Here is a 21,691-nt window from a genome sequence, read left to right on the forward strand (position 1 = left end):
ATCACCCCTCCAAACACCCTTCCAACCCACACCTCAACATCACACATCACACCTCAACATTACCCCTTCACACACCCCTTCACACCACACCTCCACATCACCCCTCCACACACCCCTTCACATCACCCTCAACATCACCCCTTCACACTACTCCTCCACATACCCCTTCACATCACATCTCAAGATCACCCCTTCACACACCCCTTCCCATCACACCTCAACATCACCCCTCCTCACACCCCTCCACACCTCAACATCACCCCTCCACACACCCCTTCACATCAAACCTCAACATCACCCCTCCACACACACCTCAACATCACCCCTCCACACACACCTTCACATCAAACCTCAACATCACCCCTCCACACACCCCTTCACACCACACCTCTACATCACCCCTCCACACACCCCTTCACACCACACCTCAACTTCACCCCTCCACACTCACCTTCACATCACACCTCAACATCACCCCTCCACACACACCTTCACATCACACCTCAACATCACCCCTCCATACTACCCTTCCACATACACCTTCACATCACACCTCAACATCACCCCTCCACACTACCCCTTCACACACCCCTCACATTGCACCTTTACATCGCTCCTCCACATCACCCCTCCACACACCCCTCCACACACCCCTTCACACACCCCTTCACACCACACCTCCACATCACTCCTCCACACACCCCTTCACACACCCATTCCCATCTCACCTCAACATCACCCCTTCACACACCCCTTCCCATCACACCTCAACATCACCCTCCACATATCCCTTCACATCACACCTCAACATCACCCTCCATACACCCCTTCACATCCCACCTAAACATCACCCCTCTACACACCCCTTCCCATCACACCTCAACATCACCCTCCACACACCCATCCACACCACACCTCCACATCACCCCTCCACACCTTCACATCTCAACATTACCGGATCGCTCTTCCAGCTGTATCTCCATCTGAGTGTCCTCGGCATACATGTCATGATCTGGTGTGTAATATTATACTACATATGACATATTTTTCTTTGTTTAAGAAGTTTTGCTTTTCTTCAGAAAAAATGAGGACTTTGGCTGACTTCACTTATTTGTATAATTTTGTTTATTTGCTCTGCCTAGGGACAAATTGTTCTACTAAGACTGCAACCTTAGGGATAGGAGGTAACACAATTAGATTTTGGTAAGTTTTTATCTATTTACTTAAAGACATGGAATTGTACTAATCTCATTTTCAACACTAGTTTGTTACTTCGAATATACAGCATATCTATTTGTTTTTTTCAATCCCCCATTTGGGTCTTGGCTATAACATTACCAAACGGAAATACTATGATACATTAGCACGGCGCGGTGTCTGTTATTCATTTGTACTTATTGTTACAATTTGCAAAGTAAACAGCCATTCAGATTGAAATAGAGGCCACTTTTAACCAGTCTCTTTGTGAAAGTCTCTTATGTGACAGATAAAGTTTGTTCTCAATCGAACAGTCCCTATAGGAATGCATAAGCTGTTGAATCGATTCAGCTACTATTCTAATTAAGTCACACTTATTCAGGACCAATGCAATCAAAGAAATCACACAAGTTTTGGAAAAGAACTAATATTTAACCAATAGACCATCATTTTAACCCCAATTTTATAGTCTATCCTTGTTAAAAGTAAAAGATCCGTCACTTTACTATTCCGTGGACCATATATGAGCATTGAGTGAGACTAGAACTAAGGGACCAGGCAGGGTTTTTATCCCTAATAGAGCAAGCCATCAGAAAACACGGACCCTGGATAGTACCCGGCCTAAACTCATATTAGGTATCTGAGTGGTGATAGCAAAGGGGAGAAAAGAGCAATGCACTTGTCTCCAGGGAGCATGAAAAGAAGACAGACATAACACTGGGCATTAAAACAATATTTTAGTTGACCACAAAAAAGCAGAAGGCAAAATTTCCATCTTTGTTTCACAGCAAGGATGTACCAAGTTTTCACCAACATGACATCATGGTCACCAAAACTCTGGTTCTGGTGTTAACCTGGGCTTCTATGGGAATTCACAAGCGCATTTCATCAAGCCCATTATCGCCACTTTAGCGGCAGTTTCCTGCCGATAGAAGCGGCGATAATGTATCGCCCTTTCTTGATAATATGGCCCTAAGTCTGGGTGAAATTGTGTTTCTGCCAACGAAATTCATAAAAATTATGATATTTTTGTTCAACAATCTTTTTTTAAGTTGTGATAGAGTTTGCGGTGTGAAATCTATACCCGTGGGTGACTGCAGTGCATGGAAGACGTTTTTTTTTCATTTCAGGACACATTTTCGCCACCTGCCTGTATTGCACACAGATCTGCAATACATCCTTGTGTTCAGAGAAACGTTTGTGTAATTTTGAGGACATTTTGTGGCAAAAATTGTGATTTAGCAATTCCCCGACCAAGTCTGACTGAGCTCTAGGCCTGGGCGAACATCTATGCTACGCTCAAGTAGTTCGCGAATTTGCGCAACTTCGCACTATGCGAATTGCACATAGCACAGTGCAAATAAATGTAGCGTAGGGCAGCGGTCATTTTTTGCTTGCTCGCGGTCCTCAACGTCAACTTGGCGACCGCGAGCAAGCAAAATGACATCCTGGCGAGACTTTTTCCTCGTTCACGATCAGCAACATCAAGTTGCTGATCGCGAGCGTGGAAAATAAACCTCCTGGTGAGATTTTCAACGTGGGGAGGTCAGGTTTCTCAGTGCAAGTGGTCGCGTTTGCTCACGACCGCTCGCGATGAGAAACTACCAGTCCGCATTGAGAAAGCTGTCGCTCGACTATAAATCTACTCGAGCGGCAGAGAACTACAGCTTGCACTGTGCAAGATGCCGTTTTCAATGATTGCACAGTGCCGGATGCTTGTCCGCACTGTGCAATCATTGAGAACGGCATCTTGCACACTGAGGACAGGCTACTACGCAGTGCCTGTAGCGCTACCCTTAGCACGAAGTGCACTTCACGTACCTACGCTAGCGCTACTTCGCAAACTACGCCCAGGGTTACTGAGCTCCCGAGGGGACGAGAGTTTACAACAAACTTCATGTTACTGAAGGGAACAGGTGTGTACAAAGCATGAAGTATCTCTTGTCTGTACCTTTTTTGACTTTGCCTTCATCTGGAGGCAGAACTAACCCCCAGGGCAGTACAGGCAGGAGGGGGCTGGTGTGTGCAAACTTCTACCATTGGTAGATTGGTGCACATAGAGACAGGCAGATGATGCACCAGGAGAAACAGAAAGAAGCCCACGTGTGCCCTGGAGATGCCCAGAGGCCCTGAACTCACCATGTCTGTGCCCAGGTCGATGCAGAGGATGGTGATGGTGCCCAGGGGCAGAGGAATGTTGGCCATGATGAAGAGCAGGAAGGGGGTGATCTCCGGGATGTTACTGGTCAGCGTGTATGCTATGGACTTCTTCAGGTTGTCGAAGATGAGACGACCTGCAGGGGACAGGAAGCGGAAGCTGAACTAATGACAAGCAAGGCAGAGGAGGAGGGGTCAGGGGTACAGGCAGGGGAAGAGGAAGCAGAGGAACAGGCGGAGGAAAGGAATAAGAGAAACAAGTAGGGTAGGAGAACAAGGATTCAGAGGTACAGGCAGGAGAAGAGGAGGCAGAGGTACAGGCAAGAGAAGAGGAGGCAGAGGTACAGGCAAGAGAAGAGGAGGCAGAGGTACAGGCAGGAGAAGAGGAGGCAGAGGTAGAGGCAGGAGAAGGAAGCAGAGGTACAGGCAGGAGAAGAGGAGGCAGAGGTACAGGCAGGAGAAGAGGAGGCAGAGGTACAGGCAGGAGAAGGAAGCAGAGGTACAGGCAGGAGAAGAGGAGGCAGAGGTACAGGCAGGAGAAGAGGAGGCAGAGATACAGGCAGGAGAAGGAAGCAGAGGTACAGGCAGGAGAAGAGGAGGGGGCAGAGGTACAGGCAGAGGAGGAGGAATCAGAAGTACAGGCAGAGGGGTGAATCAGAAGTACAAGCAAAGGATAAGGAATCAGAATCAGAAGTACAGGCACAGGAGGAGGAATCATAAGTACAGGCAGAGGAAGATTAATCATAAGTGCAGGCAGAGAGTAAATAATCATAAGTACAGGCAGAGGATAAAGAATTATAAGTAGAGGCTGAGGCTAAAGAATAGGAAGTACAGGCAGAGTATAAAGAATCATAAGCACAGGCAGACGCATCAGCCATAAAGGAGTAGAGAGAACTCTGATGTATCGCCAAACCCCGGGACAAGGCAAGTGCCCAATTCAGGTCTAAGCCTTGTTTCTGGCCACACCCCCTCGCTACCAAACACCCCCCCCCCGCCCCCCCCCCGGGAACAGTCTCCATCTACTGACCACACCCGCCGTGTCATCACCCCCTACACCCATGAAATAAGAACTCCACCACCAGAGAAATCTTTTTGGTTGGGGTATGATGGGGACTCAAGCTAACCCGGAGCGCGCCTTCTTTCATCTGCCCACACTGGAAAGCAAGAGCTGCTAATTACCCTGTTCGCAATGATGGGCCGAGACACAGCCATGGGCATAAATGTAATTAAATGCCGTTATTGTCCTACCAGTAGGTCATTAGTGATGAATGATGAACTCAGCTCACTGGTGGATGAGGGGAGAAACCACCCTACCATAAGCCACGCATCAGGGGTTAGACTCAAGCATTTTAGGGCTGGTCTCAGCATCACTGCACTGCAATTCCAATGTCACCCATAATTATAGTTTCTCTTAGTGTGGGGATAAATTAGTTTACTGTGCTGGCCTGGGCACGTATTATGAGCCACTCCCACATACAGGAGAGGTGTCGCGCAGGTATGCAAATGGGCTGGACTCAACTAAAGTACGAGTTTTTAGGATGGGACACAAACCATATTGTTTATTATTAAATCACATGATGGGATCAAACATGAATTCTTGTGACTGTCAGTGACATGTCCCTCTCCCCTCACCCCACACATTGCACACCAGTATGTTCCAGCTTCCCAGTACATTTTCTGAGCATTTTCCAGCCGGACGGGACCCTGCCTACTCCAGCACCGCCCACCTTGCTGGAATTACAGCCATAACCTCCACACAGAAGTGTGGTCGCGTAGCGCCTTCATACTGGCTATGTAAGAGGGGGGGCCTGGGATTCTGGTGAGTGAATAACCAATCTCTGCCTTTACCCCATCATCTGCAGAAGGCAGAACTGCAAAATAAATGGCTGTATCTTCAGACTTCACGGGGAGTAAGTGGATGGCGGAAGGAGGGCCCTACCCCAGAAAGAAGTGTTATCAGAAGGGTGGAGGGTGGTATGGGATGGTGTGCCCTAATTTGACAGAGGTGTTTTCATATAGGGTGCTGGGTGGTCTGTATCAAGTGTTTCTAGGCAGGGTGTGACTTGGGGACTACCTCTGGTGTAGGGCCAAAGTTCCACCCTGTCTAGTAACAGAGAGAGTGAATGGTGGAGGGTGGAACCTTCCCCGGAAGAAGGCGTTACCAGAGGCAGGTCTGAAACCGGAAGTAAGCAGGAGTGCCTTTCACATACGAGTTTGACAAAAGTTCCCCTTTCACCCTATTTAAAGGCAGCAGCGAAGGATTCAGAAGTGCAAGCAAAGGCCAAGATATCAGAATTACTAGCACTGGAAGCAGGCATTCAAGCCTCCTGCAGAGGAGAACGCAGGCTTTGCAGAGGGGAGGGGTGAAAGCATGGCCTGCAGTGTGCAGAAGAGCGCAAGCAGAAGTGCATGCCAAAGTGAGAGAAGGAGACAAAACACAGATTAAGTCCTTAGAGGTTTTTACCATAGTACGAAACAAAACAATGACAGGCTCGAACACATACAGAACAGACAACACAACAAAGTAGCATGCAACATGGCTGTAAGATTGTAGAAAACATCAGTATTTAAGATCAGAGATTCAAAGAGACATGGCCAGTAGTTTATTTGTAAGCAAAAAAGAATTACAGAACCCTGAAATTTTCTTAGGGACTCTCCGCCAGTAGTGCTGACCGAATTCCCACGCTACCTAGTCTTGATTCCACCTCATGCCTCTTTATGTTAATGTTAATGTTACCAGATTTCTAAAGCGCATAGCTGCCCGTGAGCGTCCCAGCGCTGAACCATTTACAGATGGAAATGAGGGGGGAGGGAAGATCACAGGAACAACCATGTCTTCAGAGACTTTCGAAATGCCAGCAGGTTGGGTTGTGCACGAAGGTCAGGCGGAAGGGAATTCCACAATTTGGACGCGTTGTACGAAAACCAACGACCTCCTGATCGTGCTCTGTTGATCTTGGGTACTCGAGTGAGGTGGGCATTGGAAGATCGGAGGGGTCTAGAGGTGATATAGGGAGTGACCAGATCTTTAAGTATAGGGGGGGCTTTTCCGTTAAGGATTTTGTGCGTAAGGCAGAGCGCCTTGAACTGCACTCTTTCTATGACGGGTAGCCAGTGCAGCTCTCGGATAGCTGGTTTGACCGAGCAGCGGGTCTTAGTGTTGGTCAAAATCCTGGCGGTGGCATTTTGTACTACCTGTAGTTTAGTTGTAACTTTCTGTGGTACGCCCAGGTACAATGCGTTGCCGTAGTCCAACCTTGACAAAATAAGGCCTTGGATCAGAAGTTTCCTTGATTGAAGAGGGAGCAGTGGTGGGATTTTTCGGGTAGAACGCAAGAGACCAAAACAAACTCCAGCCGTTTTCCTTGCTTGGGTTTGCATAGTGAGGTTTTTATCTAGCCATAGACCGAGGCTTTTAATCTCGGGCTTGGGAGTTGGGGGTTTACCCATGCAGGGGGGCCAAAGAGAGTCTGGACGAAAATGGGCCTGATTCCCCATCACCATGATCTCTGTCTTGTCGCTGTTCAGCTTCAAGTGAGATCTGTCCATCCAGCTGACTATGTCTCTCAGGTAGGAGTATAGGTCTATGGTGGAATTTTCCTGCTGGGTGAGAGACACCACCAGCTGCGTGTCATCTGCGTACGTCAGGAGTTTTATCCCATGTGGGGTGACGATCTTTTCCAGGGGGGACATATATATGTTAAAGAGCGTGGGGCTCAAAGAAGAGCCCTGAGGCACTCCACAACGTATAGGGGTCACTTTGGATGTATAGTTGCCCTCTGTAACCTGGAATGAGTGGTCCTGAAGAAACCATTTCAGCCAAGACAGGGCAATGCCTGTGATCCCAAGATCGCTAAGTCGCTGGACCAAGATCTGGTGGTTGACCGTGTCGAAGGCAGCGCTAAGGTCCAGGAGGATAATCTACCTTGCAGCTCCTGTCTCTTTAACTTCTTTTTCCTTCATGTTTTCTCGCTAGTATACTGTTTTCCTATATTTATCTTCTTCCTTTTTAGGTCAAAGCCTAACAGACAGAATACCTGTCTGGTCTGCTAAGGACTTCTTGTGGACATTCTGAAAGCTTCCTTGGAAAGGCCTTCCATTTATTGCCTACCATTGGCTGTGTGGTTTGTAACTTACATTTGCTTGCTTTCTATTTGCTGGCTTTACTTGTTTTAGGCTGTCTATGTTGAGTTTGTCCATCCCGTGGTGCCTAGCCTATTTACTGTATTCTTCCATGAGTGATCACTTTCTGAAAACAGGCATTTAAATCTTGTTCTTATCTTGTCACAAATGCACTGCCTTCAAAGACAGGGGTCAACAGACAGGCTCATTCCAAGGGAGCTTGGTGTTTACCTTTCTTTTGCTGATTTCAAAGTGAGAGGATTTATGTGACACTTTTGCTGTGAAAGGAAATACATTTTTTCTACCTCTCTACAACATTTAAATGTTTGTAAATTAAATGTGCAGATATTTCGGAATATATTAAAATTAGGACATCATAAATAAAGCACATTTATTGTAATTCTGAAGACAAATATTTTAATACAAATCAATACACTGAGTGATGACATTTCCACATGTTGTTTGTCTGCTGTACGCTTTTATCACTAATACTGTATGTCTGTGCAAATGTAGTAGTCATTTAAATTAAAAATGTGTTGCCTGTAATGTCAGTGTGGTACCACACCATGCTTACTCCACAGTACACCATTTCACTCTACACCACTCCACTCTACCACACTCTAATCAACTCCATGCCGCTCCACTCCACGGCACTCTACAACACGCCACTCCATTATCCGACATTCCACTCCACTGTACGAAATGGCACTCCATGCTACAACACTTCATTCCACTATGTGACGCTCCACTCCACAATATACCACTACACTTGACATCACTCCACTCTACGTCCCTCCACTCTTAAGACACTCTACAACACGCCACTCTAATCTACTCCAAGACATGCCACTTCACTCTACACCACTCTAATCTACAACATGGCACTCTACTCTATGACACACTACTCTGCGACACGCCACTCTACACCACTCTACACCCCTCCACTCTACGACGACACTCTAGGCAACTCCACTCTACGCCACTCCACAATCTACAGCACTCCACTCTATGACACAACACTCTACGTCCCTCCACTCTTAAGACAATCTACAACACGCCACTCTACTTTACTCCAAGACATGCTGCTCCGCTCTACACCACTCCAATCTACAACATACTACTCTACTCTATGACACTTCTCTACTCTACCATGCGCCACTTCACTCTACGCCCCTCCACTCTATGACAACACTCTAGGCCACTCCACTCTACGACAACACACTAGGCCACTCCACTCCATGCCACTTCACTCTATGACACAATACTCTATGACACAACAGTTCACGCTACCCTACTCCACTCTACGCCACTCTACGCCACTCCACTCTACGATACTCCACTTTGAGACACTCCACTCATTCTACACCCCTCTAGTCTAACCCCCTTCACTCTTTTTTGTTTGGTTTTGGTAGTATCTCAATCTCTGAGGGTTTTTTGGTACTGCCTTTATTGGTGGTGCCCCTGCTTTGCAGTAAGCAGGCCATTTTGTGCCTGATCACTATCGGAGGGCAGACATGATTAGCTCGGAGAAACAGCGATGGCCTGATTAGGAGCCAGTTGCTGATGGTGGCAGCAGACCTCTTCTGACTGGGGTAACCCGGAGTCCTACATGCATGATAACAAATATGTTGTGGTTCCGAAAAATGAGTGGAGGTGTTGACATCCTGCAGCCACCGGCACAAACTAAGCCCTGGACATGGTTCTTCTTGACCAGGGCTGTGAGACTGTATAAAGCATTCATTTTAGGGGGTTTCTGCATTTGTTATCAATCATTTAAAATATACGGTGCCACTATTTGGCAAACTTCCAAAAGAATGTTTTTTATGGTTACAACTACTGGAAGAGTTAGTGGCTGAAGCTTACTGACCTCTAGGAGTGCAGTGAGCACCTGACCCCACCTCTCACGTGAGGGGGGTCGAAGGTCAATGTCAACCTTTTCTGAGAGGTGTGGGGAGGCTCACCATCAGCTCTGCAAGCATGTGACACGATCACTGCCTTGGCAGAGGATCACAGGGTTTACCTGTGCACTGACTGTGCGCTGCTCCTCTGTGCACGCAGCTGGTACTATCCTATGGTGCATGGCTGTGCACAACAGGAGCTCCATGAATGCATTAGCTCTGCACGCGTGTGACGCTGTCCTACTCCTTGCACTGAATTGAATTGGGTTGAATTTAAAATATATATTGTGCTGAATGCCCAAGGGCGTCTAGGAGCTACAGCGGAGGAATGTGTCAGAAATGAGAAATGATTGAGGATTTATAGTGAAAAAAGCCAAGTTTTCAAAGCCTTTCTGAACAATGGTAGTGTTGGGCAATTTTTTATGTTTAAAGGAAGGAAATTCCACAATTTGACAGTGTTGAAAAGAAAACTACTACCTCCCCAGCAAACTCTCCTGAATGTAGGCATCTGCAGAAGTTTGCTCTGAGCTGAACGCCATGTTCTGCCCGGGAGATACCACAGCAGGCGCTGTTTCAAATACTCGATCCTGTGCCCTGTAGCGCCCTTAAACGCTAGACACAAGGCTTTAAATTCAGATCTCTTCTTCACCGGTAGCCAGTGTAGTTGTCTTAATCCTTGGCATACCAACTGGAATTTAGGAATATTCAGCAACGTCCTGGCAGCAGAGTTATGAACCCGCTGCAGTTTGAGCAGGTGTTGTTTCTGGAGACCTAAGTAAAGGGCATTTCCATAGTCCAGTCTGGCCAATGCCAAAGTTGTAGCCAGTGTTTTTACTGCGGCTGGTGGAATATAAGGTTTCACCTACCAAATTATTTTAAAGTCAGATGTACCTGGGAGGCAACCTTATTAGTTTGATGTTGGAAGCTGAGCCTGTCATCAAAGATGACGCCCAGATTTTTTAACTTTATTCACTGGGGTGGGAAGTGTTCCCATAGCCAGAGGCCACCAGCTCTGGGACCAAAGGAGGTGTCGGAGCCCAACAGACGAACCTCTGTTTTGCTACCATTAATCTTTAGGCAGGTCACACTCATCCAGTGATCCTCGCGGGCTATGCACTGATTGAAACGGGCCACCGTTTCTTCCAGATTGCCTGAGATGGATACTACAATCTGGATATCTTCGGCGTAGGACACCAGCAAGAAACCGAACTGCCTGATGACATCAGCTAGGGGGATGACGTACAGATTAAACAAAGTAGGGCTCATAGATGAGCCCTGCGGCACCCCACAAGGAAGTGAGAATTGTTTTGAACTAGAGTCTCCAATCTGCACACATTGTATCCTGTTGTTGAGATAGGATTTAATCAAACTTAAAGCTAGGCTCCCAACTTCTGGAGCCTTTGAATGAGAATGACATGGTTCACGGTGTCAAAGGCCACTGAGAGATCCATAAGGATCAGGGCGGCCTTTGCACCGGAGTCCAGCGTCGAGCGAAGCTCCTCTGCTGCCTTGACCAAGGCCGTCTCCATCCCATGTCTTTGCCGGAAGCCGTATTGTGAAGAGTTCAGCAGGGTTTTCGAGGACACGAAGGCTGTAAGTTGGACACTTATATTTTTTTCCGCAGAACCTTAGCCGGAAACGGGATCCTAGCTATAGTTCTGTAGTTGTTGTAATCGTCGGGGTCCAAGCAAGGTTTTTTTAGCAGAGGGAGAATAGATACCTTCTTCCAGGCCTCTGGAAAGACGCCCGACGTAAAGATCTACTTATAAAGCAGGCTGAGTTGCTCGCTAATCTCATCGACTGCCAGATGAAATATCTTCAGAACCCCGGCTTTGCCCTGATGAATTTGCTGAAGTAATAGCAATGAAATATGTCGGCATCATTCGAACATGGTATATTTTGAACCATTTTTAAATTTGGACTACTTGCAGCAGCAGAATAAAGTTATTACAGCCAGCAAGTGGTTCCACTTTTTAGCAGCGGTGGCCATTCCTCGCCGTGTGGCCATTGCAGGGGTTTAGGTGCACACACTCACTTTATTACCTTTGATATAGTTGAGTGGATAGTTAGTTTGTTCATATACACAACACTTTTTATGAGTTGGTATCTCACCTTCACAATTACTTTGTTGTTTTTCTCTCTTTTGTCACTACAAGGAGAGAGCGACCAATGATGAGAAGTGGGTAAACTGGCAATCTCATGCCAGGAACCCCCTCGGGTGTTACTACCGTGAGGCGCTTTCTCTTTGTTTTCACATTTTTTCACTCTTCTTTCACCTGTGGGAATTATATTAGACCGTAGTAAATGTTGTAGTATATACACCACGACCTGCAGACTAGTGTTAAGTAAACACATTGAGTGTTAGAGTATGACTGCGCATCTCTGCTCCAGGTCTTTTTGACGTGTTGGTGTCTGTTGGAGGAGGTACTTATTGTTGAACACGAAATATCTTTGGGGGCAGGGATCTGATGAAGCCCCGGCTTTCACTGATCTAACAATCTGCGAAACCTGGTCTGCGTTGGGGGGGTGAAAGCCTTCCAACCATCGCCAGGCTGACCAGGAGGTGAAGAGGAAGGATTCACTTGTGGCTCAGTATAATTTCCTGTAAAGGAATCATAGATAGAAAGCACCTTGTTACTAAAAGAATCTGCGAGTTGATTACAAAAAGCGACACTGCTATTCAGTACTGAAGGAGTAGGTACAGTCACTAATTCCTTTAAAGTAGAAAAAAGTATTTTGCTTGAATTGCCTGCCTGCTAGATTTTCTCTGAGAAATAGATACTTTTTTTTCTCAAAGATCATCTTTTTATATTTGCTCAGTGATTGTGAATAAGCTTTATTCTCTGCTTCCATGTAGGTGACACATTGTTTGCTGGTGCACAGACAGTGTACTCAGAGTCTGAGTGTGCACGTGCCAGGTGCTTCATTGGAGCTTTTTGAGTATTACATCTTGGCACTGTGCCACAGTGTCTGAGTGCAGATGCCAGCTGGTTAATTAGTGCATCTTCAGTATTCTTATATTGGCACTGTGCCACAGCGTGTGAGCGTGCACATGCCAGGTGCTGGCGGTAGGGAACAGTAAAAACATTTTAATGCCCCCCCCCCCCAATGAGAAAAGCCACCTATGGCAACAGGAGCATTATTTATTTTCTTTATAGAAGGAAAATCTAATTTCAGATTTTTATTTTTGAAAAGAAATAAAGATTACTGTTTGTTACGGGGCTGCGCCCTTCCGATGCAGCGCAATAACAAACAGTTAAAGGAATTGACAAGAACTGCCGTGATGGCGGTTCTTGCCAATGCCTTTATAAATGACTAGCAGCCCGTCCCGACGTTGTCCGGGTATGAATTGCTGCCGGCCAGTAGTATATTGTTTTGAAGGATTTCGTTTTGATAGCATTTCTTATCTGTGACAGGTCTGTGAAACGCTCCGATTCACAGTGCACTGCTGATGCACTTAAGAGTGCGCGTTCAGTAGGGTGTGAACTCGAGTTTCCCTACTTTATTTTTCCTTGCAATATTATATAGCTAGAACTCGACAACATGGCATGAGCACAATTTACATTACAGAAGAACACATTCATTTGTGGTAGGCACGGGGAGACAAAGCGATTTGCCTGGAATCACAGGATGTTGAGCTGATGCCGAGATTCGAACGTAGCTCCCCAGCTCTAAAATTCGCAATTCTAGAACTTGTGGCGGGAGGTGTGTCTAAAACTGTATGTCGGTGCTGGCCATCAATGAGAGAGACCTGTTCATTTTTCAAATGGGTTGTCAAAAAATATGAGTATGTTGCTGGAGATGTGGGCCGCCATGCCACCAATGTACTTACCGGGGGAGGGTAAACACCCAACTTTCTTTCCGCATACCATCACTCCGCATACTTTCATTACGAAAGTACCATGACTCCACAATGCCATTATAACGCATGGAGTTACATTTTATATGCTTTTTACCACTCATACATTAACAACGAAATTCGTTGTAAATGCATGAATGGTAAAAGCATGTTTTTTTAAAATGTTTGGATAAGGTAAGTATGGGTATAGGGGTATATGTTTTGGGGTACTGAGGTATATGTTTTGGGGTGTTTGGGTATTTTAAGTGTTCAGATATAGTTTTGGGTTATGGGGTAAAGGGGTAGTTTTAGGGTTTAGGGATAGGTATGGGTTTTGGGGTACAGGTGTATTTTTAGGGTTCAGGGCTAGGTTAGGATTTTGGGTTATAGGGATATTTTTAGGGTTCAGGGGTAGGTTTGGGTTTTGGGGTACAGGGGTATTTTAAGGGTTCAAGGCTAGGTTTGGTTGTACAGGGGTATTTTTAGGATTCAGGGCTAGGTTTTGGTTTTGGGGTACAGGGGTATTTTAGGGTTCAGGGGTAGGTTTGAGTTTTGGGATATAGGGTTATTTTTAGGGTTCAGGCAGGCCAGGTTTGGGTTTTGGGGTTAAGGGGTATTTTTAGGGTTCAGGGATAGGTTTGGGTTTTGGGGTACAGGGGTATTTTAAGGGTTCAGGGCTAGGTTTGGGTTTTGGGGTACAGGGGTATTTTAGGGTTCAGGGGTAGGTTTGGGTTTTGAGGTACTGTTGTATTTTTAGGGTTCAGGGCTAGGTTTGGGTTTTGAGGTACAGGGGTATTTTTAGGGTTCACGGGTAGGTTTGGGTTTTGAGGTACAGGGGTATTTATAGGGTTCAGGGCTAGGTTTGTTTTTTGGGGTACAGGGGTATTTTTAGGGTTTAGGGATAGGTTTGGGCTTTGGGGTACAGGGTATATTTATAGGGTCACGATGGGTTAGTGTTTAAGGGTGTTGGGGTACTTTAAGGAGTAAGGGTGGGTTGTGATTATGGGGTGCAGGGGTATTTAAAGGGAGCAGGGTGGGATTAGCACACAATATGATACTTGGCATGAAGGGTGGAACGTACCACACGCCCCCAGCGTTTGTCACGCCTCCAGCACACACCCACAGCACTACGTAGACACACCCACAAGGGACTACTTTGCTGGCACGGTTCTTTTACCTTTTAAATGTATATGGGGGCGTCTGCATAGCCTATGTCCTTCTTCTGCAACTGCCCTTTCCAAAGCTGTATTGGGTGTTGTGATTGGTGCTGTGGTTCCTGAGATTACCCGCCTCAAAGGTTTGGGCTCTCTCTTTATTATATTAGTATGGATCACCTTCTTGGCAGTCATTTATACATCTGGCAGGTAGAGTATGCACAGCCTGGCAGACGTAAAGTCCTGAGCCAGGCAAATGGTGAACACACCGCCCACCAGAATATAAATCGAGCCCTTGCTCCATTGCCCAGGTGGACCCACGGGCCGTCCGCCAGGAAATAAACATGGCCCAAAGTTCCTCATCACTCACGACACATTGTTTACCAAAAATCCCAGCAGATCATCCATGTTGGCCACCGAGGCTTCTCTGGCCCATGTTTGGTCATGGTACATCCCAGAACCTTCATGAAACACCTTTGCAGTCCCTCCTTCCTTACAAGCTGATATGTCTCAATTTTTTCATTTTCCCGATGACAACTTTTTAAATTGGAAACCCTTCACCACACCCGAACCCAACCCAATACTTGACACTTCAGACCACGTTCCACCACACACCTTTCCATCTCCATTTCTTCTCCACCCTAGATCACTTGCACCTCTTATGTTATGTTATAACAAACTTATACAGCGCACATTCACCATAGGCTTCTTGCTGCTAGGGTAAAGAAGGCAGCAACAGCTCGGATTATTGGCTGTAAGCTTCTTTGAACAGCCAGGTTTTTAAATGCTTCCTTAAATTCTTATAGTTTGCTTCCAGCCTCATTTCAGTTGGAAGTAAATTCCATATCTGGGTTCCTATCACTAAGAATCTCACCCCTCCCATCCTTTTCTGTTTACATCTCAGAGCTGTTGATAGGTTCAGCTGGGAGGATCTGAGATTGTGCGTTGGGATGTAGCTCTGAATTCCTCAAGATAAAAACTTCGGACTTAAGTTATGGAGTGATTCAAGGATAATGCAGCCTGTTTTGATAATGGCCCATTCGCTCCCGAAAGCCAGTGAAGTTTCTTCATCAATGGTTTGATGAGACACGGCCTTGGTTGTTAAAAGACCAGCCTAGCTCCAAGGTTTTGAATCATTTGAAGTATGTGGTTAAGGCCTATTGGAAGTCCCACTTGCAAACATTGGGCCCTATTTACTAGAAACAAAGGCAGTGCAATGCCGCAAATCATTTTTCTGCGCCGCTCTACAACATATTTACAACAATATGACGCATCTCTGTGCTTCCCCCTGCGCTGGTGCACAAACTGCTGCCATGTGCCGGCACAGGCACTCTTGCACCATGGTGCAAGGATACCTGCGTCAGGGGGAGATTGTTTTTGTGCAGGAAGGGGCACTTTCCTGCACAAAAACTATCAATCGAGATGAATTCCACTTCCAATGCATGCTGTAGAATGCAGCACGCATTGAAGAAGAGAAAAAAAAACGCCTCGCTGTACCACCCCTGGTGGCATAGGGCCCGATTCACAGAACTAACTTAAGACAAAATCCTAAACTTACTATTTTTGGTATTCCGAACTTCTGTGAATACCAAAAGTTGTAAGTTTAGGATTTTGTCTTAGGTTAGTTCTGTGAATCGGGCCCACAGTATTGTGATGCACTTCCAAGTTTACAATGCCTCTTAAATCTGGAAATGCATCAGTGGACATGGGTGTTGTGTGTAAACACTCACAGCAACACCCATGTCCTGTTGCGTGAAAAGGGGCAATATTTACAAGCGCACATAAAACAACGCAAGGTGGCTTTACATGTGCTTGTAAATATCTCGCAGCAGGTTGCGCTGCCAATGCGTCACACAACGTGACACACTGGTGGGGCAAGGAGCTCAGCATCTGCTGTTCATCTGATATTAACGCCCAGCTGTAACTTTAAAGGCATTTGTCACACAGCACTTTGAGGCAGGGCCAGGATACCTGCGTCTGCTCGAACCGGATGTCGTGACACTCACCTTCCTCCACACCAGTCACAATGGAGGCGAAGTTGTCGTCCAGCAGGATCATGTCAGCCGCCTGTTTGGAGACATCGGAGCCTGCGATGCCCATGGCCACCCCTATGTCCGCCTTCTTCAGGGCAGGTGAGTCGTTCACCCCGTCCCCGGTGACGGCCACTATGGCACCCTGAGGGAGGAGAGAAAGGGTGAAAGGTCCAGGTTTTTTTTTTTTATTCAAGCCCACGCTCAGGAACATTTGACCTCTTGCACTTAATGAGAGGTAGTAACTCGGCTTGGCAAAATTTTAATTACTCTGACGAAATTTACATAACTTCAAGAATTTCATGTTACACTTGTTAAGCAATGTCCCTAAACTTATGCCATTATATTACTTGGTGTAATTATGCACCATTACGGTAAATTGTACAGAGAAGGAACCACTTGCATAAAAAACTTAGGGCCCGATACACAGAACTAACTTAAGACAAAATACTAAACTTACTACTTTTTGTATTCACAGAAGGCATTTAGTAGTCTTAAATTAGGATTTTGTCTTGAGTTAGAATTTTGTCTTAAATTAGGATTTTGTCTTGAGTTAGAATTTTGTCTTAAATTAGGATTTTGTCTTAAATTAGGATTTTGTCCTAAATTAGGATTTTGTCTTAAGTTAGGATTTTGTCTAAAATTAGGATGTTGTCTTAAATTAGGATTTTTTCCTAAATTAGGATTTTGTCCTAAATTAGGATTTTGTCTTAAGTTAGGATTTTGTCTTAAAATAAACTTAAGTTTAACTTAAGTTTGTCTTAAGTTTAATTTAAGACAAAATCCTAATTTAAGACAAAATCCTAATTTAAGACTACTAAATGCCTTCTGTGAATACCAAAAGTAGTAAGTTTAGGATTTTGTCGTAAATTAGTGCTGTGCCTATCTAAGGTCTCATACCAAGGGCCGAGACTCAGCAGTACATCTGCTGCTGCCACTTCTGACAATAGGTGCAAGACTTCAGTGGTCCCTGTCTCTACCCACCTTCTCATACCATTTGCAGGACCCCAGAGGACCCGCCCCTATTAACCGTTGGATGCCAGGTGCAGGGCCTCAGTGGTACCTTTCCCTATTCCACTTCTGACACCAGGTGCAGGGCCTCAGAGGTATCCAGTGCTTAATTTGTAACAGGATGATGCCCAAAGCCCTGCTCAGAGACCTGCGTCAGGTGATATTAAATGTCAGCGCTCCGAATACCAAGGCTGCGTAGTTCTTTTTGATCCACTGCCAGACATTCCCTGCCCCTTTATCTCTGTACCTCACTTCCAACACCAGGTTCCAGGCTGGGATTGTACCTCTGTGTACCTCACTTCCAAGGTTGGGTCTAAGGTCTTGCTGGACCCTCTCTGTACCCAACTTTCAACACCGGGTTCAAGCCTTGGGGGGAGGGGGAGGGTGGGGGGTTGGGGGGTGGTACCTGTCTCTGGCAGCCCTCCACGATGATCAGCTTCTGCTGGGGGGACGTGCGCGCGAAGACTATCTCCGTGTGGTTCTGCAGGATCTCGTCCATGTGTTCCGTCGACATGTCCTTCAGATCCGTCCCATGGATCACGCAGGCCTTTGCGTCCCTGCAGGACAAACACAAGATCTAATGATGGTGGTGGGGACTAGGAGTACAGCAGAGAGGTCTGTGGGTGGGGGTGAGGTATAGAAGAGAGGTCTGTAAGGGGGTGAGGTATTGAAGAGAGGTCTGTGAGTGGGGGGTGAGGTATAGAAGCGAGGTCTGTAAGGGGGTGAGGTATAAAAGAGAGGTCTGTGAGCAGTGGGTGGGGTATAGAAGAGGGGTCTGTGAGCAGGGGTTGCGGTATAGAGGAGGGATCTGTGAGCAAAGAGTGAGGTCTGTGAGCAGGGAGTGAGGTATAGAAGAAAAGTCTGAGAGCAGGGGGTGAGGTATAGAAGAGAAGTCTGTGAGCAGGGGGTGAGGTCTGTGAGAAGGGGTGAGGTATAGAAGAGAAGTCTGTGAGCAGGGGGTGAGGTATAGAAAAGAGGTCTGTGAGCGGTGGTGAGGTATAGAAGAGAGGTCTGTGAGTGGGGGTGAGGTATAGAAGCGAGGTCTGTAAGGGGGTGAGGTATAAAAGAGAGGTCTGTGAGCAGTGGGTGGGGTATAGAAGAGGGGTCTGTGAGCAGGGGTTGCGGTATAGAGGAGGGATCTGTGAGCAAAGAGTGAGGTCTGTGAGCAGGGAGTGAGGTATAGAAGAAAAGTCTGAGAGCAGGGGGTGAGGTATAGAAGAGAAGTCTGTGAGCAGGGGGTGAGGTCTGTGAGAAGGGGTGAGGTATAGAAGAGAAGTCTGTTAGCAGGGGGTGAGGTATAGAAAAGAGGTCTGTGAGCAGGGGGTGAGGTATAGAAGAGAAGTCTGTGAGTAGGGGGTGAGGTATAGAAAAGAGGTCTGTGAGCAGGGGGTGAGGTATAGAAGAGAAGTCTGTGAGCAGGGGGTGAGGTATAGAAAAGAGGTCTGTGAGCAGGGGGTGAGGTATAGAAAAGAGGTCTGTGAGCAGGGGGTGAGGTATAGAAGTCTGTGAGCAGGAGGTGAGGTATAGAAGAGAGGTCTGTGAGCAGGGGGTGAGGTCTACAAACGAGGTCTGTGAGCAGGGGGTGAGGTATAGAAGAGGAGTCTGTGAGTAGGAGTTGATATATATAAGGTAGGTATGTGAGCAGAGGTGAGGTATACAAGAGAGGTCTGTGAGCAGGGAATGGAGTGTAGAAGAGAGGTCTGTGAGCAGGGGGTGAGGTGTAGGGACGAAGAGGGATCTGTGAGCAGTGGGTGAGGTCAGGGATTTAGAGGGGGTCTGTGAGCAGGGTGTGAGGTATGGGGGTGTAGAGGGGTCTGTGAGCAGGGAGTGAGGTCTACAAACGAGGTCTGTGAGCAGGGGTGAGGTATAGAAGAGGAGTCTGTGGGTAGAAGTTGGTATATAGAAGATAGGTATGTGAGCAGGGGGTGAGGTCTAGGGATGGAGAGGGGTCTGTGAGCAGGAGGTGAGGTCAGGGATGAAGAGGGGGTCTGTGAGCAGGGGGTGAGGTCTAGGGATGGAGAGGGGTCTGTGAGCAGGGGGTGAGGTCAGGGATGTAGAGGGGTCTGTGAGCTGAGAGTGAGGTACAGAAGACAGGTCTGTGAGCAGTGGATGAGATATTGAAGAGAGGTTTGAGAGCAGGGAATGGAGTGTAGTAGAGAGGTTTGTGAGTAGGGGTGATGTCTAGGGATGGAGAGGGGTCTGTGAGCAGGGGGTGAGGTCAGGGATTTAGAGGGTGTCTGTGAGCAGGGGGTGAGGTCAGGGATTTAGAGGGGGTCTGTGAGCAGGGGGTGAGGTCTGGGGATGTAGAGGGTTCTGTGAGAAGGGGTGGGGTATAGAAGAGAAGCCTGTGCGCAGGGGTGAGGTATAGAAGAGAGGTCTGAGCAGTGGGTGAGGTATAGAAGAGAGGTCTGAGCAGTGGGTGAGGTATAGAAGAGGGGCCTGTGAGCAGGGGATGAGGTATAGAAGAGTGGTCTGTGAGCAGGGGGTGATGTATAGAAAAGAGCTGTGAGCAGGGGGTGAGGTATAGAAGAGGGGTCTGTGAGCAGGGAGTGAGGCATAGAAGGGAGGTCTGTGAGCAGTGGGTGAGGTCTGGGGATGTAGAGGGCTCTGTGAGCAGGCATTTGTGTTTAAATTCGTCATTGTTTTTCTCATGAAGCCACAGATGTCTCACAGACAGTGGTTTAGATGAATAACAACATCATGAAAAGCTCTGGTGTGTACAAGCACAGCGCATGGATAAGCGCCTCCACAGGTGTTGTGTTGCTTGCTAAGCGTGAACGCTGCACATCTAGGGGCCTATCGTTAGGCTATGAGGAACAACGCAGACACTGAGGGGCAGATTTACAATAACTGGCACATTCCTGCATATACGCAGGGATGCACCAGTTATTGTGCCCCGCGGCTCCGCCACCATGGATGCGCCGCATTCACAATGCGACGCACCATGGGGCAAAAACGGCACAGATGCGTGACTGAGTGAAATCTTGTAGATTTCACTCAGCAACTTTTAGGAGGCGCTCCTGCGCCGGAAAGTTCCGCCCCCCGGCGCAGGAACGCCTACTTCTGGCGCAGGGCTTTACAACGTGACGCATCTCCCAGATGCGTCAGGTTGTAAATACCCTGCACCATGACGCATCTTTTGCGCCGCCGTTGCGTCACAATAGTGATGCAACGGCGGCGTAAAAGAGGCGCATGGGGCTTGTAAATCTGCCCCAGTTTCTGTACTAATATACTTTTCACTATCTCATTCGCAACGTGCCGAGTCCCGTTCATACACCCCTACGTCCCTACGTCCCTACGTCACAGTTGTGACTATCGGGACTAGCGTACAGAGGGGGAGCAGCACAAACACCCCTGTCTGGGGAAACACAGTGGGCAGATCCATCCGGCCCACGTAACTCTCCTCCCAAACCAGCAAAAGAAAAAACTAAAACTTAAAAAGAGATATCATCAGGCTTGAGCAAAAACAGAAAACAACAACCAACATAAGCAAACAGTTCACTTAGTCAAAAATGTTCAATATGTTACAAAGTTCTTCCAACGAGATGACCAGGCTGGACAAAGTCGAAGCAGGTACCTCCCTGCCCTTCCGCGGCGGACGCCGTCCCCAGGCCCCTGGCATTCGTCAGTGCTAAGCAATAGGTCTCTCTCAACTGCCTCACGTGGTGACCCCTTCAGCAGACAGGTATCGCCAGCCACAGACGGCATCGGTCTCCGGCTTGGACACTCGAGACGGTCGGGTCCTTCATTGCTTTGGGTTCATCATTGGGCACAAGTTCTGGATCACTCGGGGTCCACCCACCTCCTTCTTGACTGCTGCCAGAACTCCGGTAAGCTTTGGAGATACATTCCGGGTGAGTGTTGCTCCACCCCTCATTGCAGTGACCCTGATACCCTGCACTCTTTTGACTGTCCAGGGCTCAAGTTCAGAAGGCAGACTGAACTTTCCACTGGGGTATCGGTTCCTCACCATGACAGCATCTCCTACTTTTAAATGACTCTGCCTCGCTCTGCTCCTCCGGGACACTTGTTCATTCCGCCTTTGGCGCTGCTGTCGTTTTTTTAAGCCACCTGCTTTTGCCTGTCCGACACTACCTATGGGTGCGGAGTCACATCTTCCACAGGCCTGTTCATGCACAACGACCTGAGACTCACTTCGGTGGTGGAGTGAGGGGTCATTCGATACTCCTTTAGGAAACCATAGATGGCACGATCCATTTCCTGTCTGTTCGCCAATGCGTTCAAGATGACCTTGTTAAGACTGCGCATGAAGCGTTTTGCCTC

At 47.3% G+C, this 21,691-nt stretch overlaps 1 protein-coding gene across 1 annotated transcript in view; it reads right to left on the bottom strand.

The window, feature by feature from the left end:
• Positions 1–21,691, bottom strand: part of ATP1A3 (ATPase Na+/K+ transporting subunit alpha 3) — a 316,872-nt gene that overhangs the window by 47,886 nt on the left and 247,295 nt on the right. The window contains exons 15-17 of the mRNA XM_086933041.1: positions 17,814–17,964; positions 16,373–16,541; positions 3,337–3,491 (exon numbers count right to left, since the gene is read on the bottom strand). Of these exons, the coding sequence (XP_086789167.1) occupies positions 3,337–3,491; positions 16,373–16,541; positions 17,814–17,964 (475 nt within the window). The remainder of the gene's footprint in view (positions 1–3,336; positions 3,492–16,372; positions 16,542–17,813; positions 17,965–21,691) is intronic.

Source organism: Lissotriton vulgaris, chromosome 7 (assembly GCF_964263255.1).
Source record: "Lissotriton vulgaris chromosome 7, aLisVul1.2, whole genome shotgun sequence".
Lineage (NCBI taxonomy): Eukaryota > Metazoa > Chordata > Amphibia > Caudata > Salamandridae > Lissotriton > Lissotriton vulgaris.